Genomic DNA, 14,273 nt, shown 5'->3' with positions numbered 1-14,273 from the left:
AAAACAGTAGTAATTGCATTAATCCATCAAGACACAGCAGAGCTCCTCACCCCCAACCATGGGGTTTAGAGACTCATGCTGTAGGAAGTACACAAGGAAACGTGTAAAAGTGTCATGAGGTCCAGATACAATGTCAAAAGATCCTATTAATAGTGAACTAGTAACCTAGGGTATACAGAAATGAGTAAATGACGTAAAAATCCACTTCTGGGTCCACTTAGTGTGTGCTTGGGCTGAGCATTGAAGCTTTCATGTGTAGAGACTTTTTCTGGAGTTAAACGCCAGTTTTCATGCCAGTTTGGGCGTTTAACTCCAATTTTTATGCCAGTTCCAGCGTTAAACGCTGGGAATTCTGAGGCTGATTTGCAACACCGGTTTGGGCCATCAAATCTTGGGCAAAGTATGGACTATTATACATTGCTGGAAAGCCCAGGATGTCTACTTTCCAACGCCGTTGAGAGCGCGCCAATTGGGCTTCTGTAGCTCCAGAAAATCCACTTCGAGTGCAGGGAGGTCAGAATCCAACAGCATCTGCAGTCCTTTTCAGTCTCTGAATCAGATTTTTGCTCAGGACCCTCAATTTCAGCCAGAAAATACCTGAAATCACAGAAAAACACACAAACTCATAGTAAAGTCCAGAAAAGTGAATTTTAACTAAAAACTAATAAAAATATACTAAAAACTAACTAGATCATACTAAAAACATACTGAAAACAATGCCAAAAAGCGTATAAATTATCCGCTCATCAGTAGACCTCTATGATATAGCTGTATTACGATATGTAAATAGGTATCCTATTTGAGATCTTCCTTATATGGATCAGACAAGTATCATACATCTGCATAGCCAACTAATTATGACTTGGATTCATATGGATAAAATAGTCCCATATCAACTATTCCATGAAGATATCGAAAAATTTTATTTGATTTCATTCCAATGTCTTCTGGTTGTAAATAAACTATACATTGCTAATAAATTCACAGCAAATTATATGTCAGATCGTGTATTATTAACGAGATACATTAATGCTTCAATGGCATTGAGATATGGTACTTCAAGATCAAGGATATCTTCATTTTCTTCTTTAGGACGGAATTGATTCTTTTCAACATCCAAAGACCTTACGATCATTGGGATACTTAATGGATGTGAGTTATCCATATAAAATCTCTTTAATATATTTTCTGTATATGTTGTTTGATGAATAAATATCACATTATTTGTATGCTCGATCTGCAGGCCGAGAAAAAAATTAGTATTTTTGAGATCTTTCATCTAAAACTCTTCTTTTAGAGTTTTTATAATTGTTAAAATCTTTTCATGGGGTTCCAATAATATTTTCAACAATTATAATGAATCTACATGCACATTTCTTTATGAAAACACATGGACATATATCATCATTTTTGAACCCTTTTTGGCCAGATACTCAATAAGACGATTATACAACATTTGTCCAGATTGCTTTAGACTATATAAAGATCTCTGCAATTTGACTGAGTATAATCCCTGAAAATATTTATTGGATGGTTTAGATAATTTTAGTTTTTCAGAAATTTTCATATAGATATCACGATCTAATGATCCGTATAAATAAGCTGTCACTACATTCATTAGATGCATATGTAGTTTATGGTATGCAGATAAACTGATCAAATAACGTAATGTTATTGCATCTACTACAGAAAAATATGTTTCTTGATAATCTATACCGGGTCTTTGTGAAAAATCTTGTGCCACAAGTCGAGTTTTGTAGCATATAATTTCATTTTTCTCATTTCATTTTCTCACAAATACCTACCTGTATCCAACAGGTTTTACATCTTCTAGTGTACGGACTACAGGTCCAAAGACTTCACGTTTTGCAAATGAGTTTAACTCAGCCTTTATAGCTTCTTCCCATTTTGCCCAATAATTCATTTATCGACATTCTTCGACTATTCTTGGCATAAGATCCTCATTTTCATGCATAATGTGTAATGCCACATTATATGCAAATACTTCATTGACAGTTATTTTATTTTGGTTTTGTTTTTCTCCTGTAAAGATATAATTTATCGAGATTTTATCATTTTTATAATTTTCGTGTACCTGAACGTCTTCTGGTATTAAAACTATATCAGAATTTTGAACATTTGCTGGTATTCTTTTTATGTCTTTATCTTTTTTTAACAAGAGTACTATTTGTCTTGGTAATTTTAAATGCCTCTCTTTTTTCTGAGGAATTTATTTTGAAACCAATTGGTCTACTATGCTTCTGGTGTGTACCCGTTTCAATAGCCATTTGTCTAACTGAAATATCAATTCGAATTGTATATTTTTAACTGGTATATAGGATTTGGTTATCCTTTTGGATCAGAAAATGCATCAGGTAATTTATTTGTTATTCTTTGCAAATGTATAATTTTTTATATTTCAAGATACCTTACTATAGAGAGAGAATCATATCCCACATAAATTCCTAATTTTCTTAGGGGACTCATTTTCGTGCGAGAAGGTGCGACAATTAAAACATATATCGCACACACAAATATTCTCAAATGAAAAATATTTGGCTGCTGGCCAAAAGCTAATTGTAGGGGAGAGAATTGATGGTAACTTGTTGGCATCAAACGAATAAGTGCTGCGACATGTAAAATCGCATGCTCCAAATAAAAATAGGGAGATTTGTTCTCATAAGTAAGGGGTCTAGCAATTAATTGGAGGCTTTTAATAAGTAATTCTTCTAATCCATTTTGTGTGTGAACATGAGTTACTGGATGTTTAACACTTATTCCATTAGCCATACAATAAGGATAAAAAACTTGGAAAGTGAATTCACCAGTATTATAAAGGCAAATTACTTTGATTGGATTTTCTGAAAAATGTGCTTTTAATAGGATAATTTGAGCAAGTAATCTCGTAAACTCCAGGTTGTGAGAAGACAATAAGCACACATGTGACCATATCGAGAATGCGTCTATTAGGACTATAAAATATCTAAAGGATCTACATGGTGGATGAATTGGTCCACATATATTATCTTAAATTCTTTCTATAAATTCAAGAGTCTCAAATCTAATCTTTACTGGTGATGGCCTTACAATTAACTTTTTCTGAGAACATCCAGCACAACAGAATTCACTAGATTGAAGAATTCTTTGATTCTTTAGTGGATGTTCATGGGAGTTTTCAATAATTCTCCATATCATAGATGTTCCAGGATAACCCAATTGATCATGCCAAATTATGAATTTATTTGGTCTAGTAAACTTCTAGTTTACAATGGCATATGACTCAATTGCAAATTGTACTGATTTTAGTATAGTATAACACAAAAGAAAGTGAGGATTGATGTGTGAGCATCTTATACCCTTTTTCTAGTTATTTTTATATTGTTTTTAATTAGATTTTAATTACTTTTACTTGATTTTAGTGCAAAAATCACCTTTGGATGCTACTTTGAGTTTTTCTTGTGTTTTTATGGTTTTAGGTGAAATTCGGAGCAGTTTGGAGAAGCCTGCAGCAAGAATGAAAAATGTTGACAACACCCTCCCTAGGCGCTGAACTCCCACCTGGCGTTCAACGCCAGCAGGGGGCACAGGCCAGCAATGTTAGCTTCCTCCCTTAGCGTTCGACGCCCAATTTTGAAGTTGGATGCCAGCAAGTAGCCGAATTACACTCTATTAGGCCTCCAAGTGGATTTAGCACTTATTAGTTTTTATCTTTTTTTGTAATATTTATTTACAAATAATATCTTTTAGGTTTAACATTTATTATTAGGTTAGTATTTAAAGGAAAAGATCAATTAGGTTTAGGATCTTCTTCCTTCCGCACTTTTCAGAATCCTGTTTTCTCTGTACGTTATGAGCAACTAAACCTCCTGGTTAAGGCTAGGAGCTCTGTTTATTTCTGTGGATTAGAACTATTATTCTTCTATTTAAATTTATGTTTGATTCAATTCTAAGGTGTTATTTTCATTCTTAATCTTATGAACTGGGTGAAATGAGAGTATGCCCCTTTTCTACATGAGTTCTTGTGATTCTCGAGAGAGTTATCTCGGTTGAACTACAACCTTGAAAACACTCCTCCTAAATTGCTAATTACATGAACTAATTGGGCTATGTGACATATAATCGTGTTAGCTTTGGGTAATTAGAGTTTTTGTGGCGTTAAACTGGTTCTATGAACTTCACCCTTTGATTTGAATTGGGTGGCCACGAGAGTGGGGTTTGATGAGGATTAGAGGAGATTAGATTGCTAAGAGATTAAGGTTTAATCACTTATGGTTTGCCATAGAATGAATTATTCATTGTTAAAATAGTTGGTAAGACGCTTTAATCTGGAAAGATAAACATCTTTGAGACCTTAACTATTTTCTCATCATTGTTTTACACCAAACCTTAAATTGCTTTCTTTATTCTCTTGTTTATTTGTTTATGCATGACAACAACCACAACTCTCTTTTACTGTTTGCCAGACTAAGTCCAACAGGATAACCATTGCTTGCTCGGTCCGACAATCCTCGTGGGATTGACCCTCACTCACCTGAGGTATTATTTGGATGACCTGGTGCACTTGCTAGTTAAGTTGTGCGAGTTTTAATTTCGCGCACCAAGTTTGTGGTGCCGTTGCCGGAGATTTTTTGTGATTGACAACTACCGGTTGTTTTGTTGCTTAGATTAGGTATTTTTATTAGTTTTTTTAATCATTCTTTTTAATTTTTGATTTCTATTTTGTTTAGTTTCCTTAATTTTCAATTTTTATCTTGTTTATCTTTTCCTTTAATTTCGAATTTTGTTCTAGTTATCTTATTTTCATTTAATTTCAGATTTTAAGTTTGGTGTCCTTTTAGTGTTTCTTCTTTTTCGAAAATCTTAATTTAGTTTCTCATTCTTATTTTTGAAACTTTTAGTTCAATAGCTTGTTTTTGTTTATTTTATTTCTTAACTTTGTGGGTATCTCACCGGGAGCTCTCTATACTTTGACATAGGGACTCCCACTTTTTCGTTGTCTCTCGTTTGTGTATGCAGGAATAGAAAGAGCTCACTATGGATCCGAATGGGAGTGCACAACCTAGAAGAACCTTGGGATCTTATACAGCGCCCACTCCTGACTTCTATGGAAGGAGTATTAGTGTGCCTCCTATTAGAGCAAATAACTTTGAACTCAACCCTCAATTAATCATTCTAGTACAACAGAACTGTCAGTTTCGTGGACTCCCACAGGAAAATCCCAATGAATTCATCTCTGACTTCCTGCAGATCTGTGACACTATGAGGACCAATGAAGTAGATCCTGAAGTCTATAGACTGATGCTTTTTTCATTTGCTGTAAGAGATCAAGCAAAGAAATGGTTAGATACTCAATCCAAAAAGAGCCTGAACACGTAGAGTGAAGTAGTAAATAAGTTTCTGAATAAGTACTTCCCCCAAGAAAGTTGACTAAGTTGAGGATAGACATTCAGACCTTTAAGCAAGGAGAGAGCGATTCCCTCTATGATGCTTGGGAGAGGTATAAGCCGATGCTTAGAAGATGCCACATTGAAATGTTTACAGATTGGGTCAAGCTGGATATATTCTATTACGGACTCTCTGACATAGCCAAGATGCCCCTGGATAACTCTGTAGGAGGTTCCATACACATGAAAAAGACACCTGAAGAAGCTGATGAGCTCATTGAGATGGTAGCTAAAAATCAATACTTGTACTCATCTGAGAAGACCTTAGTAAAAGAGAAAGCTAAGGAAAAGTCTACTAAAAGCACCATTCTTTGCCAGAATGAACTTCCTCACATAATAAGTGCAATGCTTGTAGAGTTCAGCCAACAACACTCCTTCTGAACCCCCATAACCCAACAATGCATCTGACCTGGCTTCTATCCTTGTAGAAGTGACAAAAGGTCAACAACACATGCTACAGGAAACCCGAGCTTCCCTCAAGGACATGGAAACACAATTGAGCCAACCAAAACAGCAGATATCTGAATAGATAAGAGAGGAATGCCAAGTTATTCAATTGAGGAGTGACAAGATCTTGGATACTCATCCTCAGAATAATAAAATGCAGGATGAAGGGGAGACACCAGACAGTGAAAATGTAGCAACCTAGAGTACCACCACGGGTGTTGAACACCCAGGAGGGAGCAGAATGGGCGTTCAATGCCCAGAGAGTGGGAGGGGACAATAGACGCTAATTCAAGGGGTGTTCTTCCCAAACATCCTGATAATCCCTTTCCAGTCACCCTGGATACTTATTCTGCACTCCCCAAAGCCCCAGAATACAAGGCCAAGCTACCGTATCCTCAGAAACTCCAGAAGGCAAAAAAGGATAAGCAATTTGCCAAGTTTTTAGAAGTTTTCAAGAATCTTGAGATCAAAATTCCCTTTATAGAAGCTCTTGAGGAAATGCCTTCCTATACTAAATTCATGAAGGACATATTAAGTAACAAAAGAGATTAGAGAGATGCAGAAACAGTTATACTCACCAAAGAATGCAGTGTAGTCATTCAGAGGAATCTACCTGAGAAACTACAAGATCCTAGGTTCTTTGTAATCTCCTGCACCATTGGAAATACCTGCATAAAAAGAGGCTTTATGTGATCTTGAGGTAAGCATCAACCTAATGCCACTATCATTGATGAAGAAACTCCAAATTGAAGAAATAAAGCTTACCCGCATTTGTCTCCAACTTGCTGACCGCTTAGTTAAATTCCCATTGGGAGTAGTGGAAGACCTGCTTGTGAGAGTGAGACCCTTCACCTTCCCCGTAGACTTCGTAATACTGGATATGGAGGAGAACAAAATGCATCCATCATTCTGAGAAGACCTTTCTTGGCTATAGGAAGAACTCTCATAGATGTCCAAAAAGGGAAATAAAGATGAGGTTGTACTGAACGTAGTTGAGGCTATGCAACACCCAGATCACTCTGAGGAATGCATGAAGATAGACGTCATAGAGCCTCTGGTTGAGGAAGCGTTCGAAGTTGAAAAGCTTGAAGAGGAATTGGAAACCATTCTTGAAGACACACTACTTGAATTGGATGAGCTAGCACCTCAGAGGGAGATGCTAAGCATACCTAGTGTTGAGGAAGGACCGCCTAAAATCGAGCTAAAGTCTTTACCCCCATCCTTAAAGTACGCATTCGTAGGCGACGGAAACACTTATCCAATGGTTATAAGCTCTTCCTTGATGCAGCATGAAGAAGAGGCGCTAATTCAAGTACTCAAGAGTCATAAAACCACTCTCGGATGGACCATAAGTGACTTAAAGGGAATTAATCCAACCAAGTGTATGCACAAGAGAATCAGTCCAACCAGTTGTGCAACCACAGAGGCGACTGAACCCAACTATGAAAGAGGTAGTCCAGAAGGAAGTTACAAAGCTCTCAGAAGCTGGAATCATATATCCTATCTCAGACAATCCATGGGTAAGCCAGTGCAAGTGGTGCCCAAGAAGGGAGGAATGACAGTAATTCACAATGAGAAGAATGAGCTAATCCCAACAAGAACTGTCACAGGATGGCGCATGTGTATCGACTACAAGAGACACAATAATGCCACAAGGAAGGATCACTTCCCTATTTCTTTCATAGATCAAATGCTTGAGAGGTTATCCGGTCATGCATTCTATTATTTTCTGGATGGATACTCTGGCTATAAGCAGATAGTAGTGGACTCTCAGGACCAAGAAAAGGCTGCATTCACATGCCCTTATAGAGTATTTACTTACATGAGGATGCCCTTTGGACTCTGTAATGCCCCTGCTAATTTTTAAAGGTGTATGCTTTCTCTTTTTTCAGATATGGTTGAAAAATTCATTGAGGTATTCTTGGATGACTTTTCTGTTTTTGGTGATTCCTTTGACTCATGCCTTAAGCATCTAGCCCTAGTTCTGAAACGATGCCAAGAAACGAATCTGGTTTTAAACTAGAAAAAATACCATTTTATGGTAACTGAGGGAATTATTCTTAGTTATCGGATTTCAAACAAAGGCATAGAGGTTGATCAAGCAAAGGTTGAGGTAATTGAAAAAATACCGCCATCTACTAATGTCAAGGCCATCAGAAGCTTCTGAGGACATGTAGGATTCTACAGGAGATTTATAAAGGACTTTTCTAAAATTGCCAAACCCCCTGTGTAATCTCCTAGCCACTAACACACCTTTTGTTTTTGATAAAGAATACCTGCATGCTTTTGAAACTTTAAAAGCAAAGCTTGTCTCTGCACCCATCATTGCCGCACCCAATTGGAATTTGCCATTTAAATTAATGTGTGACGCCAGTGATTATGCCATAGGAGCGGTTTTGAGAAAGAGACAAGACAAGCTTATACATGTTATTTATTATGCTAGTCGTGTTCTGAATAATGCTCAAAAGAACTACACTACAACAGAAAATGAACTACTGGAGGTTATCTATGCAATTGATAAGTTTAGATCCTATTTAATTGGTTCAAAGGTTATTATTTATGCTAACCACACTGTTCGTAAGTACCTTTTGACCAAGCAGGATTCTAAACCAAGATTAATCAGGTGAGTGCTGCTCCTTTAGGTATTTGACATTGAAATCAGGGATAGAAAGGGATCAGAAAATCAGGTGGCTGATCATCTGTCAAGGATTGAGCTTGAGGAGGGAACGCCACCCCCCACTGCTACTGTGACTGAGACCTTCTCAGACGAGTACCTCTTTGTGATCCAAAAGACGCCATGGTTTGCAGACATTGCAAACTATAAGGCCATGAGGTTCATCCCTAAAGAGTACACAAAACAACAAGTCAGAAAACTTTTGCATGATGCCAAGTACTACTTGTGGGATGAACCCTATCTCTTTAAGAGATGCTCAGATGGGATGATTAGGCGTTGTGTCTCAGAGGAGGAAGCTCAGTAAATTCTCTGGCACTGTCACGGTTCTGAGTATGGAGGACACTACGGAGGGGAGAGAACGGCCACCAAAGTCCTTCAAAGCGCATTCTACTGGCTAATCCTCTTTAAAGACTCCCGAGAATTTTTAAGGAACTATGATAAATGTCAAAAGGCCAGAAACCTTCCTCACAATTATGAAATGCCAAAGCAAGGGATCCTGAAGATTGAGTTATTTGACGTATAGGTGATAGATTTTATGGGACCTTTTCCACCCTCATACTCAAATATGTACTTCCCGGTGGCAGTAGACTACGTGTACAAATGGGTTGAGGTGATAGCATCACCCACCAATGACACCCGAGTTGTGTTGAAATTCTTACAGAAATATATTTTCAGCAGCTTTGGTGTCCCTAGGACACTAATCAGTGATGGAGGCAGCTACTTCTGCAACAAACAGATGGAACTTCTGCAGCAGTATGGAGTTTGTCATAAGGTGGCAATCCCCTATCACCCACAGACAAGTGGACAAGCTGAGGTCTCGAATAGAGAACTCAAGAGGATCTTTGAAAAGACAGTGAGCACCTCAAGGAAGGGCTGGGCAAGAAGACTTGATGATGCCCTTTGGGAGTACATGACAGCCTTCAAAACTCCCATTGGGATGTCACCTTATCAGTTAGTCTATGGTAAGGCCTGTCATTTGCCCGTGGAGTTGGATCATAGAGCATACTGGGCAACACGATTTCTAAATTTTGATGCCATGACTGCAAGAGAGAAAAGATAGCATTCAGAGTTTTTGAGCCCGGCCAGAAGGTTTTTCTATTCAATTCTAGGCTCAAGCTATTTCCTGAAAAGCTCAAGTCAAGATGGTCATGACCCTTTGTGGTCATTGGAGTGTCCCCCTATAGTCATGTAAAACTTCAAGACCGGAATGTGGACAACAGATTAATCGTCAATGGCCATAGAGTAAAACACTACCTAGGGAATGAGATTTTTCGCAAGCAATCCACCTATCTACTGATATAACAATGGATATTTGTCAAGCTAATGATGGTAAAGAAGTGCTTGTTGGGAGGCAATCTAACCATACGTATTCTATAGTTACTTTTACTTTCTTTTATTCAATTTTAGTCTATTTGCGTTTGATCTCATATGATTTTATTTTATAGTAATTTTCATAGTTTTTCTCATTATTTTAACGTTTGTGATCATGTATAGCACTCAGAACAGGAACAGGGACACATAGAAAGCAAAACAGCACCCCTTAGAGGAGACCCCCTCGTGGCGCCAAATGCTTGCCTAGCATTTAGCGCCAAGGGGGGATACGGGGACATGGGTGTTGAACATCCAAATTGGACCTTTGCTTAATGCAATTTGGTCCCCTTTGTGTGTTTTATGTCCATATTGTACGTCTAATGCCACCAAGGGAGTAAAAAAAAAAGAGACCACTCTCTACGTTCAACGCCGAACTGGCGTTCAATGCCAGGGGGGCTTCACCACTAAGTTGACTATTCCACCAAATCTCCTACTTTTTTTGCCCATATGTTTTTATATCACATCTTTTTTATCCTCCCCCTACTTCTCCTTCATAAAGATCTCCATGCATCCCCATTATTTCATTAGCATATCCCCACAAATTCTAATCATATCTTTTCACCTCATCTCTCCATAAATCCAACATTCAATCCAATTTATTCCACTCCCCTCCTGTGACTGAGTTCAACACCACTCTACTACTATAAATCCACACACTTCCTTCCCCATTCTCACACAACCTCCCTCCTATTCTTTCTTCCTTTCACCTTACATCCTTTCTCTTTCTTTACTTTTCTCTTTGCTCGAGGACGAGCAAACGTCTTAAGTTTGGTGTTGGAGCGTGCTCCGCTTTTCCTTTCCATGGCATCAAAGGTTGGGGAATCATCCTCAAGAAAGAGGAAAGAAAAAGCTCCCTCAACAGTCACTTACGAGCTCCACCGGTTTTACACCAAGCTGCATGAGGAACATTACTACAAAGTCGTTAGCAAGAAGAAGGTAATTCTGGAAGTAAAATTCAAATTGAAGGCTGATGAATACCCAGAAATTCAAGAGAAAATTCGAATTAGAGGTTGGAAAATTCTGGCCAACCCCATAACTAAAGTCAAAGTTCTGAAAGTCTGATAATTTTATACAAATCTATGGACAACGAACAAACACAAGAAGGAGCACCCCGAGTTCAAAACTTGGTGCACCATGGTCCGAGGGAGGACTCTGCAATTCAGAATGGAAAAAATAAGGGAAATCTTCAAGCTGCCCCCATCCAAAGATGACCCTCACTCTTTCAATAGGCGAATACAAGCTGATCCGAGATTGGATCAAGTCTTCAAAGACATATACCTCCCTGAAGGACAATGGAAGAAGGACGCTAGGGGCCAGCCACTCCAACTAAGAAGGAATGATCTCAAGCCAGTTGTTAATGGATGGCTAGAATTCATTCAACGCTCCATCCTCTCCACTAGCAAGAGGCGAGCTGTGATGATTCACTGTATTATGCTTGGCAATAAAGTGGAAGTTCATCAATTGATCCCTTTGGAGATATACAACATTGCAGTAAAGGCCTCAACCCTCTCTAGGCTGGCTTTTCCTCATCTCATCTCTCGCTTGTGTGAAGAGGTCAAGATTCAGATTGACAGAGATATATTTATTGTAGTGAACAACCTAATCACCAAGAAGAGTATGGAGCACACTAGAGAACTTGGGCAAGCACCAATTCAGAAGCCAGTTCTCCCTCCTCAGAGGAAGCAACCTAAATGGCCTCAAGAACAAAGCATTCTCTCGCGTGAGTACTGGACTCAACTGGCACTATCTATTGGACAATTGATATACACCATGGACCAACTGAAGGAAGAACTTAGAAGCCAGTCCATCATCCTTCATAAGCTGACTGAGGAGCATAAGAAGTAAGGGCGTGAATTGGGAGAGTTGAAGTGCCAGAAAGGATCCTCCGGAGAGAGCAGCAGCTACCATGACTGGGTGGTTGAGTTTTACTCTCATCTTATCTCTATTTTTAGTACTTTATTCGACTTTTAGTTTTCCCATTCTGATTTACACGATCAATGTTAGGTTTTTTGCTTTTTAGTTTAGTAAGTTAATTTTGAAATTTTAAGTTAATTTTGAAAGATATCTCATGTACCACCCATTAAACTTAAATAAAAGTTTTAAGAAGAAGAGTAATAATAAAATGCATAATAATTCGAGTTATATATGCCTTATGTATTTTGATTACTTTGATGTGGTGGTCTTATCTCTATTTTTGAATATATGAATTAACTGTGCATATTTGATATTGGAGTTGAGTATATTGGTTCTTAAGGAACAGGAATTTAGAGAAATATTATTGATTCTCTGAAACAAGAAAAAGATTGATTCTTGAAGTAAAAGAAACAGCAACAAGAATTGAAAAGAAAAGAAAAATCAAAAGAAAAAGGTCCAAGCTTTTGAGCATCAATGGTTAGAAGGGTCAAAAGTGGCCTGAAAGCTCAAAAGATTGGTTTTCCCTAACTATATGCTTGTGGTGTGAAAGTGACAAGTAACCCTTGAGACTGAACACTTAAAGTCATGATCCCATGCTGTTACAGAGTATGTCTAAGGCTCTAAGCACCACTATCTGGGAGAGAAAGCAAAGAAAAATTGGAACCCAAAAGGTTCCCCCATTTAAGTGCTTGTGGTATTCTTGTATCAAGTTAAGAATAAAGACAAAACATTTAGAGTCACGACTAGGCTCAAAGGTGCAAAGCACCAAAGAAAAGAAAAGCTGTGTTCAAGAATCAATTAAAGCATATAGAAGTGAATCAATAATACCATCCAAGTTCTAGTTCTGAAGGACCCAATATTTCTGAGCTTCAAAGGATAGTGAGATGCCAAAGCTATTCAGAGTTGGAGTGTCATAAGCCCCATTCAGTAACTATACCTGAGCTTCATTGACAACTCTCATCTTGTGTATTTTCTCTTCCTTGGTCCTATATTGTTTTTGGTTGCTTGGGGATAAGTAATAGTTTAAGTTTGGTGTTGTGATACGTGAGCATCTTATACCTTTTTGCTAGTTATTTTTTATTATTTTTAATTAGATTTATTTACTTTTACTTGATTTTAGTGCAAAAATTACCTTTGGATGCTACTTTGAGTTTTTCTTGTGTTTTTATGGTTTTAGGTGAAATTTGGAGCAGTTTGGAGAAGTTTAGAGCAAGAATGAAAAATACTGACAACACCTTCCCTGGGCGCTGAATGCCCACTTGGCGTTCAACACCAGCAAGGGGGCATAGGCTAGCAACGTTAGCTTCCTCCCCTAGTGTTCAACGCCGAGTTCTAAAGTTGGATGCCAGCAAGCACCTGAATTACACTCTATTGGGCCTCCATGTGGATTTAGCACTTATTAGTTTTATCTTATTTTCTTTTTGTAATATTTATTTACAAGTAATATATTTTAGGTTTAGCATTTATTATTAGGTTAGTATTTAAAGGAAAAGATCAATTAGGTTTAGGATCTTCTTCCTTTCGCACTTTTCATAACCCTATTTTCTCTCTAAGTCATGAGTAACTAAACTTCCTGGCTAACCTCTGTTTATTTCTATAGATTAAAACTATTATTCTTCTATTTTAATTTATGTTTGATTCAATTCTAAGGTGTAGTTTTCCTTCTTAATCTTATGAACCAGGTGGAACGAGTGTAACACCCCGTTACCCTAAGCCTTACCTCTACCTGTAAAGCGAAGGATAACAAGACGTCACGATAGTTCTCAAGCTCATACATTAATAAATATAGAAGGAGATAATAATACTAGGAGTCCGATGAAGGAATAAAGTTTAAAATTGCATAAAGCGGATTTACAAGCGCGAGGCGTCCACACACGATAACTAAAAGCGTAAAGGCATAGGGTACAACATGAGACTTAATATAATAATAGTCAAGATAGATATATATAAGTTTAATAAGCAAAATAACTCTAGTCGTAGCCCGCGGAGTTTAGGCCGACTAGTTACAACAGAAAAATACAGAGGCTTTGAGTTAAAACAACTTATACAACTTATTTCTCAAGTAAGCCTCTAAGGCCATAAAGTCTAAAACAAAAAGGGTGAGAGAAAGTACTACAACAAAATAAAACAGAAATAAACCAGGAAGAAATCATACTCTGCTTTGTCATCATGTCCGCAATTTCACTGAGGTGAATTTTGACCTGCATCTGAAAATCAACAACAACATATGGTATGAGAACCGGAGGTTCTTAGTATGATAACAATGCTCAATATTTAAGATGTAAGGCTCCAGGACGCCGATGGCAATCCTAGAACTTCACATCGAATACGGATATTCAAGCTTAGAATAAAATAAATAAATAAAGAACTTAAACCATAAACAGGGTTATCTAAACTTAGGAGAATTCTAACTAATACTAATC

The 14,273-nt window shown here is 37.6% G+C and overlaps 1 protein-coding gene across 1 annotated transcript; it reads left to right on the top strand.

Annotated features, from left to right (window-relative positions):
* The first annotated feature begins 6,840 nt into the window (after positions 1–6,840).
* Positions 6,841–8,869, top strand: LOC107478794 (uncharacterized). The gene is made up of 3 exons (XM_016098928.1): positions 6,841–7,735; positions 8,193–8,440; positions 8,534–8,869. The coding sequence occupies exons 1-3, from the start codon at positions 6,841–6,843 to the stop codon at positions 8,867–8,869; spliced, it is 1,479 nt and encodes a 492-aa protein (XP_015954414.1).
* Positions 8,870–14,273: the final 5,404 nt, after the last annotated feature.

Source organism: Arachis duranensis, chromosome 3 (genome assembly GCF_000817695.3).
Source record: "Arachis duranensis cultivar V14167 chromosome 3, aradu.V14167.gnm2.J7QH, whole genome shotgun sequence".
NCBI lineage: Eukaryota > Viridiplantae > Streptophyta > Magnoliopsida > Fabales > Fabaceae > Arachis > Arachis duranensis.
This window is presented reverse-complemented; position numbering and strand designations above follow the sequence as displayed.

What these genes read in the sequence shown, in the direction of transcription:
- LOC107478794 (XM_016098928.1), top strand. Translation starts at nt 6,841, where the DNA reads ATGTCCAAAAAGGGAAATAAAGATGAGGTTGTACTGAACGTAGTTGAG. An exon ending in GAGGATGCCCTTTGGACTCT is followed by an intron (nt 7,736 to 8,192) that starts GTAATGCCCCTG and finishes AAACTTTAAAAG; the next exon opens with CAAAGCTTGTCTCTGCACCC. An exon ending in CCTATTTAATTGGTTCAAAG is followed by an intron (nt 8,441 to 8,533) that starts GTTATTATTTAT and finishes CTGCTCCTTTAG; the next exon opens with GTATTTGACATTGAAATCAG.